At 47.0% G+C, this 25,000-nt stretch overlaps 1 protein-coding gene across 3 annotated transcripts in view; it reads right to left on the bottom strand.

Annotated features, from left to right (window-relative positions):
* fgd5a (FYVE, RhoGEF and PH domain containing 5a) overlaps window positions 1-25,000 on the bottom strand; it is a 74,629-nt gene that overhangs the window by 48,601 nt on the left and 1,028 nt on the right. For all 3 annotated transcript variants that reach the window (XM_063214958.1, XM_063214956.1, XM_063214957.1), the window contains exons 3-7: window positions 20,420-23,462; window positions 10,683-10,800; window positions 9,465-9,523; window positions 8,460-8,490; window positions 1-70 (exon numbers count right to left, since the gene is read on the bottom strand). The exon at window positions 1-70 is cut by the window's left edge and continues 112 nt beyond it. In XM_063214958.1, the coding sequence (XP_063071028.1) occupies window positions 1-70; window positions 8,460-8,490; window positions 9,465-9,523; window positions 10,683-10,800; window positions 20,420-23,388 (3,247 nt within the window). In that variant the 5' untranslated portion in view covers window positions 23,389-23,462. The remainder of the gene's footprint in view (window positions 71-8,459; window positions 8,491-9,464; window positions 9,524-10,682; window positions 10,801-20,419; window positions 23,463-25,000) is intronic.

Raw genomic sequence — 25,000 nt, 5'->3', positions numbered from 1 at the left:
CGGCCCCGTCCCCGGCCCCATCCTCCCCCTCCACTCCTCCTGCCGACGACGCCACCGCTTCCCTGAAGTCCTGCACGGACCACGCCACACAGACAGACAGACATAAAGATAGAGTCAGACATACAGATAGATATAGACAGACAACACACACACGCACGCACGCACGCACGCACGCACGCACGCACGCACGCACGCACGCACGCACACACACACACACACACACACACACACACACACACACACACACACACACACACACACACACACACACACAGACACAGATCTTAGTGTATACCGTGCACACTGTACCATCTGAGGCACGCTGTAATGGTCATTGAAAGGTTAATTAATTACCATAGTACTACTCTGCTATGACATAACACAGGGCCTTTAGTAATGCACTACGACTTGGTCATTGCCATGCTGGTAACAACCAATTTATAACACACTATAATACAAGACAGAGGTGTCAAAAGTAAAAGAAAACACTGCCACATTATATTACACAGCTGCTACACCATTTACTCCATTGTACGTAATGAGATAGACTGTTGTTACTGAAAAACATTAAAAACCCACCACAAACTTGATCCAACCAGTACAAAGTCAGCTGATCATAAGCCAAGTACACAGGTCTACATGTTACTCAGCTAAGTTACCTGTACTAGAAGGAAGCTGTGTTTCTTTTTTTTTACTTTTACTTTTACTTTGGACACCTCTGGTGCCAGAGAAACACACTTTTCTTCCAGCCAGGTCCATGCGGCATCTTAGAGTCACGTCGCTGACCCCCACTTCTCTCAGCACAGAGGGGACCTTTATACAGACACAGTGGGCCAGCCAAAGAGCAGCCCCCACTTCCCAAATGCATTAGCGAGACATTGATTTAGCTGCACCTCTCTGGCCCCCTTTGACGTCACTCACGCAGACTCACACAGTCTGAGCTCCTAGAGCTATAGCTCAGTAGTAGAGGCAGAGATTCTTTAAGTATACAGAGATATGCCAACATAATAGGTTTCTATGGGCACCTAACGCGACCAGGTTCCGGTCTGCCTAAAGGGCCGTGTCATAATGCTCCTACAATGAATAGAACAGTCTGCCTAGGTCTGCCTAAGGGGGGCCATAATAGAACCAGGAAACAATGGGCCAATGGAACCTCTCTCTCTCTACTCTCTCTGGTAGAGGTTTACTGCCAGGTACTGACAGCTTTGGCAGGGCCCTGGGAACAAAGTCATTTGAAAGCACCCACCCATCCCCACCCACCAAATACATACTACGTAATGAGGACCTACTTCTGGGACCCCTCTCATCCTGTGCCCGGGGCAAGAGACCTGTTTGTCCTCCACTGTCGCCTTCCCTACTCACTGCACTCAGGGCCGCTGCTAAGGTTTTGGAGGCCCTGAGCATAACTGGTCAGGAGCCCCCCCCCTCATAATCAAATAATAATGACAATAATTTTTTAGTTTATCTCAATTTAGGAGGCCCCAATTTTGGGGGCAAAGTGGTTGAGACCTTAAGCGTTCTGCTAACTCTGCTTATACCTAGCGTCGGTCCTGACTGCACTGACCCTGCTGCTCCGTGCTGTGTCAGTGGCTGCGACTAACAGCCGTCACCACCACCACCATCACCACCACTACCTACAACCTGTCCTCCTGACCTTTACAATCCTATTGCCAGGCCCCTTGCGTTGCGTTTCACTTCATCACCACACACACATATCTCTCCGCCTCTCTCCACTCTGTCTCTCTTTTCCATAGAGCTTGGACCTTCGCAGTCACTAAATCATTACACACCCTTGCTGACCTCTACCGACTCGTGCGGTGCTAGCTCATTCTTCTTCTCCACCAGCCCCCCACCGAGCTATAGCAGGCCAGTGCTCATTATGTGAGCTCAGCTGGGCCGCACTGGGGAAGGGAAGCCGACAGGGGGAACACAGAGGTCAGTTGTCTCGGGCCCAGGGAGAGGGGTGGGTGGCCTCGATCTGGGTCCTCAGTCAGTGTATTGCATGTTTTGTGTGGGGGAGCCCTTCACATGATGACTTTATCGTGGACCCCGCCAAAGCTGTCAGCGGCCCTGGTAGCAGTGGCAGAGACAGCTGTGGGACATATGAGATGCTGAAATACCAGGGTGCGACAGGGTGTATGAAATACCAGGGTCAGCCGCCCCTTCTGGTTTTGATATCTCTACTCCTTATCCACGATTTTAATCACTCCATTGACATTGCTTAAAATAAGAACAGTATTCCACCAAAAATGGCTAAGTGATTAATTTCAAATCTACCTATTCTGTGCTACTGAATCTCATCGTTGATAAACTGGGATTGATGGGTCAGTATCTCCAAATCGTTCTGCTAATCTTTCTATTTTTTGAACGCAATGTGTGTCAACAAGGTCTGAATGCTTAAACATGGTTAAAGCTTAGGTGGACAGCTATGGTACCGCAAGGAGCGGTTTATTGAATTTCACAAAAGATGCTTGGGATTACTGGCCCAAAACGAACCTCAAGCTGTCAGTTTCAACGGAAAAAGAACGAGTCACCGATGCTGAAGATGTGAGACGCGTGCCTGTGAGAAAAGCTTCTGGAATTATGGGTTATGTGGGACATAAAGACTGCAGAGAGAGAGAGAGGGGCATATAAAGCGTCAAAGAAATCTTTGATTGATCGCCTGTTTGTTTTGATGCCTTCGGCCAAGCAGCTTATTCACTCACATCTTCACAACTAGAAGAGTTGAAAAAAGAGTCCATGTGTCTCCAATGCAACAAGAACAAAAAAAGATGAAAGAGAAAGAAGGTCAAGTCTAGGAGTTAGTCTGTGGGGTAAAAACGGGCAGCTTCGCTTCGGTCATGTCTGTGGATAAAGATGGGCGAAAACACCATAAATAACCCAAAGCCTTGATGTGTCTGGAAGGACAATGTTGTTTTGAGCCTGATCAATTTCACTTCTCACGGCTGGCTTGACATAAAAACGCGCCCCTGACATACACACTGAGAGATAATCCTGTGACAGGCAGTCCTGCTCAGGATCTCGCATTAATCAATCGCCATCGATTTCAACTGAGTCACAATTTGTCACTGCTCCCGTGAATCAGCCCGGCTACTTTATGGGCCTGGTTTTAGCTCCCGTGAGGTGTCACGTGAGCACCCTTCCCCTGTCCACAGTCTCCAATAGAGACATAAAGGAGGATCTGTAGACACCATGGTCTAGATGGCCAAACAAACAAATATTCTTGCCAAATCCTATCGAGGATAACTCGAATCATATCCATCTCCGCAGTCAGTCTTTAAGTCTAAGTAGAGGAGTGGGGATACCCGACAGCAGCCGTGCTGTATGGGAGCCATTTATGGGCTAAGCTGTGGAGAAGAATGACAGCCAGGCAGGCACATATACAGCATATAATAATAAGAAAACTCTATTCTACAGAAGCAAATGTTTTTGAGGAGAAAATGTTTAGATATTTGCCTCAAAATGCCATTATATCTAGATGATATTTTGATGTTATGTTTTTTTTTTCTAATGACCTTGTCCTGTTGCAATGAAACTTCAAGTAATTTCTAAGTAATGGGGGGTAGGGGTGGGGTAGAGAAAACGGCCAGAGGACTGCGTGTACAGGCCTGTTTTTTAGCAAGATTCCGCTGGACAACAACAAAAAGCATAACTTCACTTCCCATTTGGGGACAGGGTCTGGAAATTCTTTGTATTTTTGTTATTCCGTATCAAACAATGGAACAATAGGCTGCGTGTTTTCTCCTGGACTGCTCTGCCGGTGGTCTGCTTTCCTCACCGTGCACGCAATGAGAGAGAGGGAGAGAGAGGGAGGGGAAGAGACAGTAAAACATACTGAGAGAGAGGGAGAGAGAGAGAGAGAGAGAGAGAGAGAGGGAGAGAGAGAGAGACAGAGAGAGAAACAGACAGAGTAAGACACAGTAAGACACACAGACAGAAAGAAAGAGAGAGAGAGAGAGAGAGAGAGAGAGAGGGAGAGTGTGTTTGTGTGTGTGCGTGCGTGTGTGTGCGTGCGCGCGCGTGTGTGCGTGTGTGTGTGTGTGTGTGTGTGTGTGTGAACGAGAGAGAGATAGAAAGAAAGAAAGAAAGAAAGAAAGAAAGAAAGAAAGAAAGAAAGAAAGAAAGAAAGAAAGAAAGAAAGAAAGAAAGAAAAAAAGAGAGTTAGACAGACAGACCCAGACAGACATGCAGGCAGAGACAGACCACCACTAGAGCAAGAGTTAGCGTTCAGTGCAGGAATGCTGAGAAGGCAATCAATTCTACAGTGCTGGGGCGTTGCTGCCATTATCAGATAATAGAGGCAGGCGCTCCTTTCCAGGGGCTGGCTGCTACTCGTACAGTATCCTGTACGGCCTGCACGCGCACGCACGAGAGAGAGAGAGAGAGAGGTGTAGAGAGAGAGAGAGAGAGAGAGAGAGAGAGAGAGAGAGAGAGAGAGAGAGAGAGGTGTAGAGAGAGAGAGAGAGAGAGAGAGAGAGAGAGAGAGAGAGAGAGAGAGAGGGAGAGAGAGAGAGAGAGAGGGGTAGAGAGAGAGAGAGAGAGAGAGAGGTAGAGAGAGAGAGAGAGAGCAAGAGAGAGAGAGAGAAAGGTAGAGAGAGAGAGATAAAGAGAGAGAGAGAGAGAGAGAGAGAGAGAGAGAGAGAGAGAGAGAGAGAGAGAGAGAGAGAGAGAGAGAGAGATTACAGCACCAACGAGTGTTGCTCCTATCCGACGTGATTACTCGCAGTCTGGGGGCAGTCGGTGACAGCCACACACACACCACTACCACTCTAACAGGAGGGTAGAGCACTGACTTAATGGCATCATCACGAGGCAATAATAAAGGCTGCTCTGCCCACGACTAACACATGCCCGTGATTAATGGCGTCTGTTTTTATAACACACTACTCCTAATTGAGCAGGAGCGTATAAATATGTATACCGTATTAATATTACAAAAAGGCGACCATTTTTGCTGGTGTTGCCGCACAGAAATAATGAAATAAATTGTGCGCTGCGATTTGACATGCCTATGAGTTCTGCAAATGGCTCGTTACTAGAGATATTTGCATGCTGTCTTTTTGGTTACATACTGCGCTGTATGTATATGGTCCGCTGGTGAGTTTTATAGATCGGACGGCGAACAGCTGTGGCCGCCCAGGATAATCAAGTCTCACTACAAGTTGCGTTGTCTTGTATAACATTAGCATGTTTTAGTGTTGGGCCGTGCAAAAAAATTCCATGGACCGCAGCGTCTTTATATTCAAATGAGCCAATTATGCGTCCGTGTACAAACTACAAGTCCTCAAAGGCCATGTACCTTGCTGAAGGGTATTCCCCCACCCCTCTCCCTGGCTAGGAATTATGGCATAATTTCCCCATACCACTTTTTTTTGCATCACTCAAATTATTGTGCAAATGCTATGATGCAGGAATGAGGTCACATTTATAATATAAAGCACTATGTGCTGGGTGAAGGTGACTTTCTGGCTGTTAGAGGCAGAAGACACATGACTACCCCGTGTGCGTCCATCACACAGAAGATCTTCAAGATCATTCACTCGCCCAGGACAGACACCTCCACCCCCACCCCAGCCCCATCTCACCCCATCCACATTCCCTTCCCTGCCTCCCTACCCCCTCCATACCCACTGGTGCTCCCAGCTAGAACCACATTTTGACAGTTTGGAACAAAAGAGCTAATGAAAATAAATGGAAAGGCCAAGCTACAAAGACAGTTCTTTAAGTATTAATGCTACTACCCCAAAACCATACTGCCCCATAACAAACACATGTGACACACAGCCCTGCGGGGACCTGCCGAAAGTGTGCTTAATCTTTGCATATTTCTATTTTTCAGCTACCGTATGTAAATCCTACCCCAGGGGTACTTTTAATACTTCAAGCACAATTGAACTGGGAACAGAACATGTAAATAGTATCAGACCTTCCCCCCTTCTCCCGTATATAGATAGTGGTAGATGATATATGGGTGCAAGCCAGGCACAGTATATCAAAAACTCAGTGTAATCAGATGGGCCATTTTTCAAACAATATCCTTGCACTCCATCACCCACGTGTTGAAGAGTCAAGAGAAAAGTCCAAATGTTGTTTGAGTAAATATACGGCAGCTTGTAACCTATGGCTGACCTGTGGGGCTGAGGTACAGTTTACATCATGAGGCTGACGTACTTCCCTTCTCCTTACTACCGAATGTGATGGTCTGTGTGAACGAACAGTGCATGCATGTGGTCTGCGTCACTGTATGACACACGTAGGCCTTCACTTGCTTGCAGGCCCATGTTGTCACGATGAGGAAGTCTGACTGACTGGAACAACACTGATAAACCTGCTCTTGGACGTCGATGTTACTTCAAATCTAATTTGTGACACTTCTCTATAGTAGTTTATGTTGTTATGTATTTCGGGAATCCCTGGGCTAGACCACCTTCAAACGTACTTGACGTTCAATGACCAGAGTGGGAATTCATATTTTACACAGAGTGTGACGCGTTACACGTAGATCTGTTAGTAGTATGATAACATACGGGCTAGTAACGTATGGCTGAACTCTGAGTGTGAGGATCAATGTACTTCATTGTGCTGTCCTACTGACGTACTTCCCTTCTCCTTACTAGTAAACGCACTGAATGGATGTGAATGTGGATGTGTCTACGTCACTCTATGACACACCTACACCTGCTTGCAGGCCCATGTTGTCACAATGAGGAAGTCTGTCTGACTGGAACAACACTGATAAACCTGCTCTTGGACTTGGACTTGTGCTTGAAATCTAATGTGTGACACTTTTCTTCAGTAGTTTATGTTGTTATGTATTTCAGGAATGCCTGGGATAGACCCACCTCAGAGTCCTTTTCGCCTTCAAACATACTTGACATTAAATGAGGACTGGGAATGCATATATTAACCCATTTAAGCCTAATATAAGGCACCTGCAAAAAACACCTGCCGAATACCTAGGACCTTTTGGGAAAGGGTGCCCTCAGCCTATAAAGACCTAAATATCTCAGCTTCCGAAGCACATAAAAACATGAAATAAAATGCATTTAAAAGCTAGGACCCTCATTTTGCATTGTGATGTGTTCATTCAGCTCTAACATACCCAAAATGATAATAAAAAAACTTAAATCTCAAGAGCCTGAATACTGTGTCTATGTCGCTCTGGGCGCCTACGTATACGCAGCAAATGGATTAAACAGAGTGTGACATGCCACACGTATATCTGTAGTAGGAGATGATAAGATACGGGCTAGTAATGTATGGCTAAACTCTGAGTGTGAGGTTCATTGTACTTCATGGTGCTGCCCTACTGACGTACTTCCCTTCTCCTTACTACCAAACACACTGAATGGATGTGAATGTGGATGTGATGGTCTGTGTGAACGAAAAGTGCACACATGCGGTCTGCGTCACTGTATGACACACATACACCTGCTTGCAGGCCCATGTTGTCACGATGAGGAAGTCTGTCTGACCGTCTGAAACAACACTGATAAACCTGCTCTTAGATTTAAGGGGGGCAGGCCTGGAGAACTATTGTGTAACACTTCTCCAGTTTATGTTTGTTATGTATTTCAGTAATGCCTGGGCTAGATCCTTTTACGTTGTCTAATATACTCAATATACTCGAATGGGTCCTTAACTTTGTAGACAGTGGTAGATGATGTCATATTCTGAGATACATCTACGTCATAGACCTCACCTAAGGAAGTACTTCCCTTCCCCTTAGTTTACGCGGAAACACTGAATGATGCCCAGCATGGACAAAAAGGCATGTGCTCTGCATCACTCTATGATACATGCAGTGCAGCCAATCTACTGCAGGCCAATGCTCTTACATCAAAGGACGTCTGTCTCACATATAAACTGATACGCCTTTGCTAAGACCTTAATGCGTTTAAGACCATTATAAATGTACTGTTACCAGAATGTCAAAGACCAAGTCGTGATGTATTTCTTGAGACTCTGTGTAATGTCATAGTAGCGTAGTAATATGGTAGTGAAGTATTTTCATTGATGGCAGCATTCCACTGGCGAATGAACGGTGTGCATTATGAGTCAACATTACTGCCTACACAGGCCTGCTGGAGAACCATTGACAGTGTCAATGTGGAGAACTAATGAAACTATGACACTGAAAAGACCACAACCCCCTCCTTACACACCTACAGTAGTTGTCAGCATCACTTCCCTACAGGTACGTTCATTATCCAAGCTGAGATTGTGAATCTGGTGAGTTGACAATGGATAACCCTTTAACGAAGTTGAGTGACCGCACACTTGCTCCCATTTTGATTTAAAAAAAAATCTTCCCAGTGTACGTTTTCGAGCTACTCACTCTTCAAATTGAGACCCACTTCATTCTCATAGTTGTCTGACTTTGTCCTGCACCTTCAGTGTGGTTGTGCGCACCTCAAACTCTTTACTTAACATTAAAATAAAGCAATTGTATTTCTTACCTCCTCAATATGCTTCAGAGCTTTTACATGTCTGTAAAAGAAAAGACAAAGAAGGATCATTAAAATCATTTATGGAGGAAAAATGAGCAAAATCAAGGCATAAACATGAATGAAGTGCCAATAGTGTTCATATGGGTCATATTTACTACGTTTACATGAGACTTTTAATTCAGAATGAACTCAGTTTAATTCTGAATGAAGCTCAATTTCACTTTAAAAAAGGCATGTAAGCACTTCACAATTCAGAATTAAATGAAACATCAAAGTAAACTCAACGGATCTATTTAATTCTGAATTAATTCAGAATTGTTTGCAGTTCCATAGAACTATTTCAATATGTTCTTCTGTATAATGACAATATTATTCAATTCCATCCGTAAGTTTTTCGTTTTTAGTCAACTGTAATTATTACCATATGTCTGTGGTTAGGACAGAAGGTTTTATAGGAGGTGGGAAAGTGTACAGTAATGAAATATAATACAATTACAATTCAACCTGTAAAACAAATGTACATGTGTAACAACACCCCTTGATCAATACTTTTGTTCATGAAAATGTAATTGATTTTCACCAAAATTAGCATTTTTATGAGAGGGACGTGTTTTGCCAAACTTTCAAGAATCAGTGATTTATGTAGACATCTTCAAAGGAAGAAAAACTATAATTCCTAAATTATGATCCCAGAGAGGGAAAACAACCACTTGCACTTTATGTCTGGCAGCTGAATACATCAAAGGCAAGAAAAAAAATGGATTCTTCTTGGGATTTTTTGATACCAACCCACTATGTATGAAAATACTGCTCAGTGAAGCACCTCCAAAATCCAATATCTTGTGCGCAACGTCGGTGTAATTGGCTGTCAGCATGGTGTTAGGGGTGTGGATGCTATTGTGTGAATTAGCGTAGACAGTGATGAAGGCTAGGCGTGCCTGCGACGGCGAGAGAGAGAGAGGCAGAGGCAGGCTGGGTGCTGTGGTGCTGAATACGTTAAAGCGAGACACTTACTCTCTCTCCGAGTCCAGCAGCTCCTTGGCCACGTAGTAGGCTCGGGATCGGCCATCAATCTGAGTGACAGCCGGCAGAGCAGCGGGAGGGGGGGTGGGGGAGGGGGGAGAGAGGGGGGGAGGGAACAGAGGCACACATTTAAAGCAATTTCAGCTTCAGCAACACGGCCCCTGCGTGTCATATGCCAAACAGTCATGACAATCCAGGAGGCGTCTTCTCTCTTTCATCTCTCTATCTTCTCTCTGTCTCCTCTGGTTCTCTGTCTCTCTCTCACACACATGCATATGCTTCTCACTCATACTCTCTCTCTCTCTCCCTCTCTTGCTGTATCTCTCTGATCTCTCTCTCTCTCTCTCTCTCTCCTCCTCCGCGCTGCCTATTTCAGCCAATGCTGTCAAAACAAGACTGATCATTTCATTAAAGCAGAACATCAACGTGAAAGCTTTTGGCAAATACACAGTTTAAAATTCAGATGAATTATGGATGAGCGGCGCTGGGGTTTTTCATAGGCGACAACAAAGTGGCCATTGATTTGCGCGCTAATCACCAGTCTCGGCACTGGCAGGATGTATATATTTGGTGGATTGCAGCCATTTGTTTGGGTCCCTTTGGACGTTTCTGTGTCCCCTCCACATTTCCATTTCCTGAACTTTTTGAAATGGATCATAAATGGCACACACACACTCCAAAGGGCTGAGAGTTTGAGGTAACAAGGCTCTGTTGAAATGGAAATGCAAACATAGAAGGAACTGTCTTTTTTTCTTTCTCTTCCGCAAAGTCCAAAAAGAAAGAGTAAAAGAAAGAGAGGCCCTTTATTCTGTTAATAACACATTAATAACACTTTGCATGCAAGAAATTCACCATGGCGGCATGTCTGTTGATGATTCATTGGGAAGAAAAAGGAGTCGCACATTGCTATCAGTGAAACTGTATTAAAAGCCGAAAATATAGAAATCCCAAAACAAAAAGCTGGGCATCATCAGTGTCCCCAAAATCCGTATTGGGAGTATTGGGAGAGCTGATGATTCATTGGGGGATGTTGATGATTCATTACACATTAAAAATACAGTGTGAATTCAACACTTAGAGAGTGCTCTGGGACCAATTACACTCTAGAATATGCGAAATCGACACCCTATGTGTTGAAATAACACTGCATAATTTACTGTGTAGGAAAAGTAATGTTTTTCACACAGGTTTGTTGTAAAGAGTGCTAACCTGTCTTTCGTATCCATGGTCCCCACAGCCATCTTCCTCCTCTGAGGTGCGACCGTGGTCTTCCTCCGCCGAAAGGCTGGTGGACGCTGGCAACACAGGAAATGGCTCCGTGTAGGCGCTATTGAGAAGAGGCGATGGAGGAGAGAGATAATGATCAGTAATGTCTTAGCTAATCTCTTTACAAGGCATGACTATGCAATCATCCACATTAGCAGCACTACCACTGTATGTTACATGCACACAAACTTACATGATGCTCACAACACACCAAACAAATCACAACACAAACACTATACATCATGCATTGGTACCAAGCACAATACCATGCAAAGCTACAAACATTCTGGACATTCAGAGACAATCATTCAGCAGTCTATGACAGAGCATTAGCCTGGGAACTCCCATACTGCCTTTAATTCTACACAATCGTTTCGATCTGAAAGACAGTCTGGGGAGGATGACTCATAACATCCAAGATCATGGGATCTTTGTCATAATGGCCAAGCATTCCGACCTTAACAGTTTCTCTGCCCAATCAGAGAGCAGGGCAGTGTGTCATAATAGCCAAGTATTCCGGCCCCATACGGAATTTACAATAGGCAACTCTCCAGACCTAATCTCACTTGTGATTAGGTCTGGTGTTAACCAGGCAAACAGAGCATGACATAACTCAACATTTGAAGTCACAGCAAACCACAACACAACATTATGCAAGCTGGCTTGAATCCATCTTCACTCACATAAGTGCTGCTTTAGCACAGAAAAGCCTAAATTGCCTCAGCCTGAAACAGAGAACAAGGGGGTAAAATCATTCAGCATTAGATCGCATTACGCTGTTGCGGTGGCTGCCAGACACTCACACAAACTCCCCATCTTAATAGCCAAGAGATGCGCCATAATGGGAGCTCTACTACATTGCCCTTAAGTGTGCCCTGGTAATGCCCAGCCATCCACCCACCGCTGTGCCCTCAGCAGTGCCACGCGTGGCTGGGGCCAGATTGCGAGGACATTAAGAGTGGCGATGATGAGGGTTTGCCTCTTGCCTCCTGCGGTGAGATCTTTCACTACCATCGGAGGAGGCTGAGCCCCGCAGGGCGCAGAGTTAAGTGACTGTGTGGGCCACACAAACAAGTAGCCTGTGAGCACGCATACAAACATGCACACAGACATACATGTACACACACACAGTCTTGCACGCACGCACGCACACACACACACACACACAGACACAGGCTACATACAGAAAGAGAGAGAGAGAAAGAGAGAGAGAGAGAGAGAGAGAGAGAGAGAGAGAGAGAGAGAGAGAGAGAGAGAGAGAGAGAGAGAGAGAGAGAGAGAGAAAGAAAGACAGAAAAACAGAAAAACAGAAAGAGAGAGAGACTAATGGGGACAGATAGGTTACTCTATAAGCAGTGAAGTGAGCTTGTTTCTTTTCTGGAATTTCTGGAGATTTGAAACAAACACTGGATTCCACTATTCAGAACTACACAGCTGGAGTGCACAATCAATGTGACCAGTGTGTTATCGGTTCACAATTACACAGACACAAAGCCGCCGGTGGCTACAGGAAGTCAGATGAGGCTCGTTTCCATCCAGTAACAGGCAGCCATGGGAGTGAGGCACACTTGATAATGGGCTGCTTTCACACTTTCAAAGGAGTTATTAGCAGTAAGGCCTGAAATAGCCTACATGCAATGATGCTGGTAGTCTAATGCCTAAAGCGCGTTTCAGGTGTTAATCAGTGCAGTGTAAAGCGGTAAAGGTCCCAAATATCCCCTAAAAATCATATAGTTACAGGGAAAAAAAATCCTTTTGCTGGATTACCGTTTCCCACATTTGGTCAAAACACACTTGACTTCATCAGCATATTGGATTTACTGAGAGGACTTGACAGAGATGTGTGTTTTATACATACACTGTAGTGTCGGACAGTGATGGTGTTGGAGAGCATGGAGGCTTTGCAATTCTTTCTGTATTCATACTGCAGATATTCAGATAGTGTATATAAAATGACAATAAAAATTATACTACTGTACACTGACAATGCTATCATTAAGACAATCATCCTTCTTTCCAGGCAGTAGGGTAGTACAATACATACTGTAGACACAGCTACAGATGTGCCATATAGAGATTATTTTCATCACACAGGCTTATACAGTATTTCCTAGTTGTCATAGTAACTGTGCCATAGGCACCTCTTTGGGGATCCCTAAAAACGAGGAGTAGGTGGATAATGCATTAAGAACAATGCCCCAACGCACAATCATGAGTTTTGTTTCTCTGGTAAAAGAGAAGCAGCAGGAACACACAGAGAGATTTTTTGCCAACTTCATACACTTCGTAAACTTCAAGTGTCGATCACTTCAGCGTTTATGAGATGTTTTAAAATTTGAGTGCTACAAAAATCGCATCACGTAAAGTCAGGGCGGCTAACAACTTTGGCTGGGCCCGGGACAAAGACAACTGAAAGGGCCCCAAACTCAATGCATACAATGTAATGAGGATCCAATTCTGAGCCCCTTCTCTCCCTGGGCCAGGGACAAGTGACCCCTTTGTCCCCCTCTCCCTACTTTACTGCGTACAGTACATCAAGAACTTCAAGTACAGTCTCATGGATCAGGAAGCAGGCCATACACATACAGACCATATAAGGAAATACATCCTCCTCTGACATTCTGTGCTCCCTTTATGGCCAGTTCAGAGACCCATACCATTGTACTGGCTCTACTGACAAGCTTGGATGGGTGTGGATGCCTTATATTAATGTCACGATAATATGGAGACAAGGTGAAGCTCAGCTAAGGGACAAAGACACAGCCAAATCAATAAAATAAATATTAAAAATATGTCCATAAAGATAATGCAGTGCTTTGCATCCGAGCAACGATTCATAAATTAAATCGATGAAAATCATAAATCTATTCTGCTACGTTATGGGCAATAAATGGCATTTATTATTTATCGTGCTGAGTTATTACCTCAAAAAAAAAAAACAGTCTGCCCTCAACGCCTGCATCAGTTCCTGTTCAAGACGACATATTTTTTGCCTCGACTGTAGTGATTTCCATAAAGCAGAGCTTCCCTGCTGGGTTCCTAGCTGGATAATTCCTCGATAGCGTCGTACATATGCCCTGCATTTCAATTAGCACTAAACTCCTCTCATCCTACATAATTTCTCCATCAGCTGGAAGTTGCCAGTTGGAACAATATAACAGCCGCCTTTAATATTATCATTAAGAGAGGGCAATTACGGGGGGGAAATCGCTGCTCCTGTGACCGCCATGTCTCCCATTTACAACCCCCAGTGGCTAATTTACAAGGGGCAAAATTACTAGGTGCACACAATGGATGTCTACGTATAGCACGCATACATAGGTTCTTCACACCTTGATGGGTAGGAGAAGTTCTGGTTATGAAAATCAATTGTTTCTAAAGCACAGTGTTCAGACTCTATACATGGGGAGCAGCTTGAAATGCTCCTCTTATTACCAATGGCGCTATTACGACCACAATAACCACCAGCAATAACCACAGCTGAAATGACTTCATTAACCGAATCAATTTGACATCCTAAAAAGAGGAAATAAGACATCAAGTGGCATATAAATATACAGACAAAGTTTGAGGCTTAAATGTATTTGTGCTCTAAGGCTTCCATTTAATAGGATGGCAACTACATGTATAGCACAAATGTGATATATGGGCACAATAGTAATTTGGCTTTACTGGTCTTCCATTTTCAGTGTATCAGGCAGGGTCTGGACAGGAAAACATGGCCGACAGCATAAAACTGAAAGTCTTATATGCGGCATCAGAAAGAAAAGAAGGAAACCAGTGAACTCCTAATGTCAAAGCACTTAAACAGGGATTAAGCAACTCCAATTATTTTCAGGGTTTCACAATTTCACTTTAAGATTTGGTTAGACCCCCTCAGCTTAACCTCAGCAGTCACTGGTGGAAAGTCAAAGGCCCACTACCAGAATACAGTATTTCATATCGATTACGCTGTGCAGTAAAACATTTCAGTGACAGCCTCCCCGCCCACCCAAAAATAAACATATACTCTGACTGATGAGTGAGGAAATGGTGACTGATAAGATGCTGAAACACAATCTGACAAATAACTAGACACACATACATAGTACACACACACACACTAAGACAACAAAAAAGGCCTCCCAAATCTGGATCTCGCTGGAAAAACAACAACATTGTCTGGTGTTTGGTCTTCTCCCTAACAATGCCACACCTCGCCTTGTTATTCTCTGGCCGCGGGGGAGTCTGGGAACTCCGAGTCAGGCCCGTCGGTCTCCACCCCAACCCAGCCAGCCAGAGTGACCCTCGTTCCCACCTCGTCCCAACCACCCTCCACCCTTGTCCCGCATTTCCTGTAAACAGCAAGGTGGAAGCCGAGAGGCAGGACACTTCCTCCCCCGGGATGACCCGGCAATGACCTCAGCGTGCCTGCCATCGGGGTCCACCCTGCCTGCCTGCCTGGGCCCTGGCCCTGGCCCTGGGCCGCCGCACCGCACCGCACTGCACCGCACGCCCTTACACTGGGGCCCACACCCATAAAACACAGTGTACCGGAGATTAGTCAAGCCGGCCACGTCCAAAACGCTCCACAGCAGCAGCAGCAGCAGCAGCAGGAGCAGCAGCAGCACAGAGCAAGACAATGAACAAACAAGGGGGAGCGAGTGACTGAGAGAGCGAGACGAACACACTCAACCTCAAGCTTCACTAACTCCACTGCTGCAGTTCAGGAATCTCACTGACTCATCAGTTTCAGAACAGCACAGAGCCAGGTGCAGTAGCAGACTGACAGACAGACAGACAGACAGACAGACAGACAGACAGACAGACAGACAGACAGACAGACAGACAGACAGACAGACAGGCAGACAGACAGGCAGACAGACAGACAGACAGACAGACAGACAGACAGACAGACAGACCGTCATCAAATTATTCCCTTCAGCTCATCAGCACAGATGGTGACTGGGGTGGAACAATTGTATTAGAAAAGAAAGAGAAGAATGTGAATAGCTCACTTCTACTCTACAGCCCTGAATTCCATGTGTTCCCATATGTGCTCCCATATGTGACATCCTTTCTGTCACACAGTACATCTGTCTAGGGTAGAAGGACACATGTTCCCTCAGACGTTATCGCCTCGGTCCTGCATCACCTTTACGCCTTTAGCCTGAGCCGCAAAGTCGCAGTTTGAACGGGAGCGCAATAATACACAGGGAAGCCGACAACGGGGACAAAGGGGTAAGTTAGTCTCAGTTGTCACCGGGAGAGAGCAGGCCCAGAGCTGAGTTCTCATTACATAGTAGTATGTATTGGTTGGGGTGGGGGGCCCACTCAGATGACTTTGTCCTGGGCCCTGCCAAAGCTGTCAGCGGCCCTGACAACACGTAGTAACAATAAAACCTAATAGAAGGTATAACTATCCAACAATGAACCATTATGCGGCGGCAGGGGTAATGGACAGTCTTCGTTCGGCCCGAACTGAAACAAATGTCTCATTCAGGCTCCCCCAGCATTGTTGATCCTAGTGGCTAGCACTGAACCAAATGAACTGTCTTTGTGAGAAATTAATGGACTTTGGACTGCAAGAGCCAGCCAGAGCCCACACAAGCCGATAGCCATCCAACAAACCATTAAACTTATAGATCTCTATTTGTGTTTGGGAACTGGAGCCAAGCTGACATTACACCACCACCACCACCAAGTACAGCTCTCATCGGCAAGCTATTTATTTTAGCTCTCCATTCCTGCAATTTGTATAAGCACTACAAAAAAAAGACAGATGCACTCCACTAATGGATATTGACCATTGTTTCCACACATTAATTAGTCGCATAAATGATGGAGTATTAATTCTTCCCTTGTCTGTGGTTTCCAGAGTGTGATGAAACTGAGTCTCACGCGCGCGCACACCCTTGCACACACACACACACACACTTACAAACACACACACACACTTACAAACACACACACACACACACACACACACACACACACACACACACACACAACCCCACACACACAAAAGCACACAATCTCGGGTCCAACACACACATACACACACAAACAAATCTTTTGAAGAGAAACAGATTCATGACACATTTTGGCTAATTGCCTTTTTCTGCAAACTCTTCTCTTGGGCAGAGCAGCACAACAACACCAACACCTGCTTAATTGGCTGAAATAGAAGAAAAAAGAAGAAGAAGGAGAAGAAGAAGAAGAAGACGATGAAGAAGAAGAGGATGCGGAGGAGGAGGAGGATGCGGAGGAGGAGGAGGAGGAGGAGGTAGGTAAAAAAACAACAACAACTGCTTAATGCTCAGTCAATCAATCATGGCGCTGTCAGTGACCGGCTTTCTGAGGACGGATGGTAACAATGTCAACTCACCAGCAAGCGCTTAAGGGACGAGAGAGGGAGATAGGGAGAGAGAAAAAAGCCCAACACTAAACAAAACGGCATCAGCAGCAGCAACAGCAACAGCAACAGCGGATTCTCCGGGGAGACTGAGTGGCAAATAGGCCCCCCTTTTTAGAGAGTGCCCGCATGCCTGAGAACACACAGCGCTGTGAGATTGCTGCCTGCACAATGAAGCGAATCAATAATGTCACCAGGAGAAAAAAGGAGGCCCCGGGTTCGCAGATCATTGTCTGCGTAATGGAATGACATTCAGACGCGTGGCAACAGCCATCCCTATGAGCAGAGCATAGAGAGGAGTAGAGCGGAGCAGAGCAGAGGAAAGGAGGTCTCTCATCTCCATGAAGACGCTGCATTCGTGGATAACACCATTGTTGTATAACGCAGAAGTGAATTACTCTTACAGATGTAATTACAACACTCATAGCATGATATTACAAAGTTGAAACCATGTAATATCATACTACTAGTGTTGTAATTACACTCCCACTTCTACTTTATACAGCTCTGGACAAAACACCTCAAATGTAGATACCACAATAGCAAGGCTCTGACACAGACAGTAAGCTTGAAAACGAAAGTAAGGCTAGTGGTGCTACAGTGGCGCAGCAGGCTAAGCCCCCCTAGCGAGGCTGTGCCCTCCTAGTGACGCAACAGCTTCAGCCTTGCTACCAGTCAGGTCAAGAGGCAATGCAAGTACTTTCTGAGTTCCCGCAAATACGGGAACTCCTCCCACTTTGTTGGGAAGCAAACAATCATTAATAAACCAAGGGAGGCCATATGGAAAATGCTGTTTGGGAAATGTTAATTGTTATGCTCTTGGTCAGACCAAGTCTGGAAGAGATTTGAAAGTCGATGATAATCAGGCTAAAGTCCCCCAACCATAAATGGGCTTCCATACCCTGGGCAGCTGACAGCTTTGGCTGGGCCCAGGACAAAGTAATCTGAAAGGGCCCCCACCCAATACATTCAATGTAATGAGGACCCAACTATGGGCCCCCTCTCTGCCTGGGCCCGGGACAACAGACCCCTTTGCCCCCCTCGTCGGCTTGGCTGTCCATACCCATGTAGACCCAGGTTCGAATTTGGCCTGGGTCCTGTCCCAGTCCTACCCAGTCTCTCTCCCCCGCTCTTGTCTCATCTCACACCATCAAGTCATAATAAAAGCCTGAAAATCCAATAATGAGAACTTAAAAACTTTTTTTTTTTTTCTTACAAAAGAAAAAGAAAGTAAAAGTGACACTTACAAGCGAAGAGACGAGGGGAATGGTATTGTATTGCACTCTTCATCTGCTGATGGGGCGTTCTTGTTTTGGTAATTGTATGACGATATTTGCCATGGGTCATACAGAACAATACCGGCTAATAGCCTCAACTCTCTGATGTGCGTATAGCAGCCTTAATAAATAGCGGGGGTGGGGAAGTTCAGATAAGTGGCTACAATGAACACGTGTTGTAACTGACAAGGAAAAGGACTAACACAGAAGCGGTGGTTGGAAATTTCCCAGGTGTACTTCAGTGGGGGGAAAGAAATTCATTTAAAAAATGTACGGGGAGGGGGGCATTTAGCTTTGTCATCTTATAGCTACATGGGGGGGCCGCTGGACAGAAATATCTCATTATAGTGCGGGGGTGGTCTCAGTGGACTTAATGCTGGTCAGAGGAGGGTCACTAGGATTTCAGACCTCTAAATCTCTCTCTCTCTCTCTCTCTCTCTCTCTCTCTCTCTCTCTCTTTCTCTCTCTGTCTGTCTCTCTCTCTCTCTCTCTCTCTCTCTCTCTCTCTCTCTCTCTCTCTCTCTCTCTCTCTCTCTCTCTCTCTCTCTCTCTCTCACTACCCCCTCAGGGCCAGAGGGCTCAGGAGAGCTACCTTTAATAACATCAGTTCAAAACTTCAGCATCAGGGAGCTTCTGCACATCCTTGCTCTCTCTCTCTCTCTCTCTCTCTCTCTCTCTCTCTCTCTCTCTCTCTCTCCCCCTCTCTCTCGCTTTCTTTCTTTCTCTCCCTCTCTGTCTCTCTGTCTCTCTCTCTCTCTCTCATTCTCTCTCTCTCTCATTCTCTCTCTCTCTCTCTCTCTCTCACACACCCACACACACACACACACACACACACACACACACACACACACACACGCTTCCCTCTCTTTCTCTCGCTCTGGGATCGCTCTGTCTCCTTCCTTTATTTCCCACTTTTGTTTTCGCCTCTCCTCTCCTCTCCGCCGCACGGCACAGGGTTGCCCCTATCAGCGGGGTGTAATAAAGAAGAAGAATAGCTCTGGCTTTTTTAATCCACTTCCAACTGAATAGTGAGCCGGTGAGGAGGAGCAAAATTACATATACTGTGTGCCGTGTGAGAACTACATGAAAACCCAGACAATGAGCTCCATCCTCCCACACGCGTTATCAATTCTACCCAAAAAACTCAATGATCCTCAAAGACACAGGCTGTTCACGAAAACACACCGCGCTCCCTGGCTGGTGAAACTGGTTAGTCCCCAGTAAGCAATCAAGCCCCTGCACATAATACACACATTATACTACTAGAGCAGTGTTTCCCAACCAGGGGTACGTGTACCACTAGGGGTACGCGAGCACACTGCAGGGGGTACTTAGAAAAATGTTATTATTATAACAAATGTATGGAGCAGTCACATCAGGACAGAGAAAGCGATATAGAACATGAATTAGGGGGTACTCATGGCACAACTAAGAAGCTTAGGGGGTACGCAATACAAAAAAGGTTGGGAAACACTGTATCCATTTGTTAAACTGAACGTGGTCCCACTGCCACATGGACAAGCGATTCCCACTTGATTTAAAAGGCACGCGTTTTGTGTACGGCTGAGAGGGTGATAAAAACATGTTGGATGCTGTTATCTATCTGAGGTACTATGCTCAGCAGACTAACTACAGGAACAACATTACATTACATTACATTTCACTTAGCTGACGCTTTCATTTGTTCAAAGCGACTTACAACTATTATTTTTCAGGGTATTGGTTACAGTCCCTGGAGCAATGTGGGGTTAGGTGCCTTGCTCAAGGGCACTTCAGCCATGGGTGGAGGTGTAGGGAGAGGTCAGGGGGGATTCGGCAACCCCTAGATTGAAAGACCAACTCTCTAACCACTAGGTCACGGCTGACAACATCATTCAACACAAGACCTGGTTCTAAAATAGCCTTATACCTATTTAAATCAAGCTCACATGTGACAAGACTCAATAGAAACAAACACGACCATTAATTAGTCTACCCCCCCCAAATGTTATGAAAATGATAAGCCAGACCTTTCTGCTTCCTGGTCAGACGTCTGTGGTTTGTTCTCGATCCCGGCAAAGCTGTTCATGTCCACATATCCGTCGGTGTCGTTGGCAGGCATGGTCGTCGTCCGGTTCCGGTCGTCGAAGAACTCGGTGATGGTGACGGCGCGCGTGGGTCTCCCCGTGGGTATCTGGATGTTCTCGTAGTCGGAGCTCATGGCCGGGATGTTCTCGTAGTCGGACATGTCCGCGCTGGGGAAGGAGATGGACCGCGGCTTGGTGAGGGGCAGGGGCATGAGGTGCAGGCGCGAGCGGTCCTCAAAGGACTCCACCCTGGAGATGCGCCTGTCGTTGTTGTTGCCGAACGTCTTGGGGACGCCTTTCCTCCTCTGGTCCTTGTAGAGCAGGAAGGCGGCGGGCAGCTCGGGGGTGCGCTGCTGGTTCACCACGCGAGACTGGAGCTGCGGCGAGCTGCTGGTGCTCCTGCGGTCCAGCTCCAGGACCCGGGCGTGCCCGTGGTGGCTGGACTCCGACGAGGAGCGCGAGGAGCGCACGCTGCCGTCGCCGTGGGGCTTGCTGTCCCCTTTCCTGCGGAACTTGAGCGCCAGGAAGCGCTTGAAGGAGGACTTCTTCTTCTTGGGCTTGTCGGAGGACTCGTGCTGGATGAGGAGAGAGGGAGAGCTCTTGGTGACGGGCCTCTTGGTGATGTAGGCCAGCTGAGGGAACGGCGGCGGGATGTCGACCATGGAGGTGGGGGTGGACACTCCGCTGGAGGAGTGACAGCTCCTCTGAGAGAAGCTTCCGGATGAGGTGATGACACACGGCAAAGACAGGTTGTCGTCTCTCCTCCTCAGCCTGTCCTCCCGCGGAGAATTTTCCCCCTCGAGGTGGGGATCTCGCCCCTCGACGGAGTACGACTGCTGGGTGAGGAGAAAGCGCCTGGGCTTCAGAGACGGTATCAGGCGATTCACCTCGGTCTGCTTCAGCGGGTCTCCGTTTTGGTCTAAGGCCACAGTGTAATACTCGTGCGTCTGGTACTCGGTGCCCGTCTCCTCGGGGACCGTCTCGGGGACGTAGCCGGGCACCTTCCCGGAGAGGGAGCGCGAGCGCGTCACGATGCTCTTGCGGTCCAGCGACATGAAGTTCTCGCCCTCAGAGTCCAGCCCTGCTTCCTCGTAGATGTGCTCGTCGCTGTCCGTGTCGCTGTCCTCGAAAAAAGGCACGATGTGGCAGTCCAGGTCCTCTATGTCCTCCTCGAACGCCTCGGTGGTGTGCGCAAACACCACGCGGTTGGTTATCTCCGGGGTCCGTCCCAGTTCCAGGCCGGCTGGCACCGTGATGTTGCAGAGTCTGACGCGCGGCTGGCAGCTGTTGCGCTTGGCGTTGCGCTCCCGTATGCTCCTGCCTCCCTTGATCTTGCGCTCGCCTCCGTCGCTCTCGTCCTCCTCGTCACCGATCTCGACGTAGTCCTCCGACGACACGCACTCGAACTGGTCCAGGTCGTCGCCTGACTGACAGTCGTCGATGTTGGCGTAGTCGTCGACGGGCTCCGCGGTTTTGTCGTCCGCGTCGCCTCTGCCCTGTTCGCGCTCCGCCTCTAGCTGGGCTTTCTCGGCCTCGGCCACGTCGTCTGACGAAATGTAGTAAGGCTCTTGGTTTGAGTTGGACACCTCTTGTCCTCTTAGTGACTCTGGCAGGTCACTGCTGCTACACTCATTCTCTGCCTCCTCTGCCTCCTCTGTCACCTCTGGGTCAGCAGTTGCCTCCACGTCCGCAGGCACCATTTCTATGACGGCGTAAGGCTCCTCGGCAGCGCCGTCTGAAAAGCGGTAGCAGCCCGAGCGGTCTTTGGTGGCGCGCTCGGGCTGCCACTCGCTGTTCTCGTCCAAGAGTCCAATCACATCGTAGGGATACTCCTCGCATGCAGGGGGCAGGTCAGAGCAGTTTGAGGTGGCCGACGGCCCGGCTTGTTCCTCTACTGCTGCGCTGGCCCCGCTCTCCGGCAGCTCTGGGTGTAAACATCCTCTGTGGTCGTTTGGGCGGCTGTCCCACTCGCGCAGCTGGCTGTCGTGCTCCGTGATGGGTTTGCTGAGGCGGGAGGTGCCATCCGAGCCATCTGGCTCTTCCATCTCCCCAACAGGCCTCTCTGTCTGCTCCTCGGGGCTGTCACCATCAGTGCCACTGGGGCTCTGCATGTCTCCAGCCCCAGCCCCAGCCCCGGCTCCTTCCTCTATCTCTGCGTATTCCTCTGTGTCTGGATATCCCTGTATTTCAGAGTATGTCTCATAATGCCCAGTCTCTGCGGGGTCCTGAACGGTGTCGTAAGCATTACAGTTGTCCTCGTTTGCCTCCTCCTGCTCCTCCTCCTCCTCCTCCTCCAGAACAGCAGCAGCATTATCACCTTCACTTTCAGAAAGTGTCTCAGCTTCCAGCGCTGACCCAGGGGAGAGGGTGTCAGCTGTTTCACCAGCAGCAGCATTGTCCCCCTCCAGCTCATCCTGTTCTGCACACTCCTCCTTCTCCTCCTCCTCCTCCTCCTCCTCATTTACCCTTTCCTCCTCCTTTACCTCCTCCTCCTCTTCCTTCACCCCATCCCTCTCCTTCTCCTCCACCTCCTCCTCCTCCTCTTTCACTCCATCCCTCTCCAGATCCTCCACAGGTCCAGAGGAGTCACCACAGGGGTCATTGTCCAGTGTCCGCTCCTCCCCATCCCCCTTCTCCTCCTCCTCCTCCTCCTCCTCCTCCTCCTCTGGGATGTCGTTTGCGTCCGTGTTCTCATCCAGCTCCTCCGAGACCACGATGGCACTCTCGTCCGTTTCGTTCCGTATAGCCTCCGACTCGCTCTCCTGCTCCGTCTCGCTCTCGGAGAGAGCCGAGTCTCCGTTGAGCAGGGCACTCAGGCTGCTCTCGTCGCCCTCCGCGTCCAAGGGCAGCAGCCTGGGCTTGGGGGCCACGGGAGGCTTAGGACCTCGCGTCGAGAGATAGGACCTCGACATGTGGGCCGAGTGCACCTCTATCGTCAGATGACTTTGGATCTTTGGTTTGGGAGCCTGCAGCTGCTTCGGATAACCTAGGAGACAAGCAAAAGAAGACATGTCACTGAATAGGAGTGGAGTGGATATGTGTGTTTGTATGTTCCATTTGTAACTGAGCCCTGAGGAAGGTCAGTAGACCGAAAGCTTGGCCTATTAAAAAGAACACAAAGGGAATTTAAGTGTGCAGACATTTTTCTTTCAATTTTACACTGAATAGAAGTGGAAAAGGGGAATGGATAGAGTGGACAGGTTCACCTGCATTAATATGTTATGATCTAGTTGCCTAAACATTTCACTTTTCAACATCAGTATATTAATTTCTGATTAGGACAGGTTAACATGGTACATTTCATATGGCTGGCAAGAGTTCACTGGTTGATTAGAAAAGAACAAATCACCACACAAACACAGTACATTTTGCAGCCTCAATTCAACTCTTAAAGAGTCTTCACATCCTCTGGAGTGTATTTGATCCCAGAGTACTCTCCAAATGAACACTGCGGTTGTACTGTGAACTAATGTAGAAGAAAGCATTGGTTCAAAACAATCACAGCTGCCTACAGCAGCAAGCACAGTGGAGGATCACACCCTCGCTCTACAAAATCCACCCCTTGGTTTTCCTGTTATGTAGCAGCCGCCAACCTGCCTTGACGCATGTCCTATTAAACTTTCTGTGCAATTGTGACCCTTTCTCATTCACCGCCTCCGCATGTATTGCCTGTAGGCCTACTTTCTATACATCTGTCTGTGTCCACAGATATTGTTTTCCGTCACAACTAATTAACTATTGCTGCAGACTCCTTTGCAAGGAGAGAACTCAGGAAGTGCAGAGGGAAAGGACATTAACAGAGAGCCTCCTGGCTCCACCATGAACCCTTTACTGGAGAACAATTTTCACAACACAAACGCACTTCCTTCTTGACATTCCTCCCATGAATCACTCATAAGAGGACCCTCTTTTAGAATGCCTCTGTTTCCCCCGTTATTTTGCCTGGGTGTCCCCTGCACCCCCAGTGCCATTTGCTGTCTTTACTTAAAGATCATACAATAATGTGAAAAATGAAATATTCAATGAAGACTACAGGCGTTTTCTTTTTGTTTTGTTTTGTTTTAAACGAAAGGGTTCCATAAGACAGGAAGGGTGAGTAAACATAAACAAGACACTGAGTTAACAAGCTACTGAGGAAAGATAGACTGATTTTTTTCTTCTACATTAATAACTGCAATCTAGAAGACTAGAAGTTGCACCTGTTTGAAGAGTGGGCTATCTGTTTGTGTAAGATGGGAGGTCCCTTAATTCAATGAGGTTTTTTTTTTTAACATTCAAAGGTTACACAGCCAATTTCACATTAGGCTACGCGTAACGGCCGATTACCACTGAATAATCACAGCGCAAACGTGTTATTTCCCCTTTTGAACAGCATGTCATTAGGATCCATCTTAAAACGCGTCTCATAAAACAAATCAAACTACAAGTTAAATTATTAATAGACAGTTCAGATAAACTCCCTCTCACGGTTTGTGCACATACATGCACACGGATGCAAAAATATTAATACGATTTGTAATCCAT

The sequence above is a fragment of the Engraulis encrasicolus genome, chromosome 14, assembly GCF_034702125.1.
Source record: "Engraulis encrasicolus isolate BLACKSEA-1 chromosome 14, IST_EnEncr_1.0, whole genome shotgun sequence".
Classification (NCBI taxonomy): Eukaryota; Metazoa; Chordata; class Actinopteri; order Clupeiformes; family Engraulidae; genus Engraulis; species Engraulis encrasicolus.
Note: the sequence above shows the minus strand (reverse complement) of the source record. Positions and strands in the feature narration are given on the sequence as shown.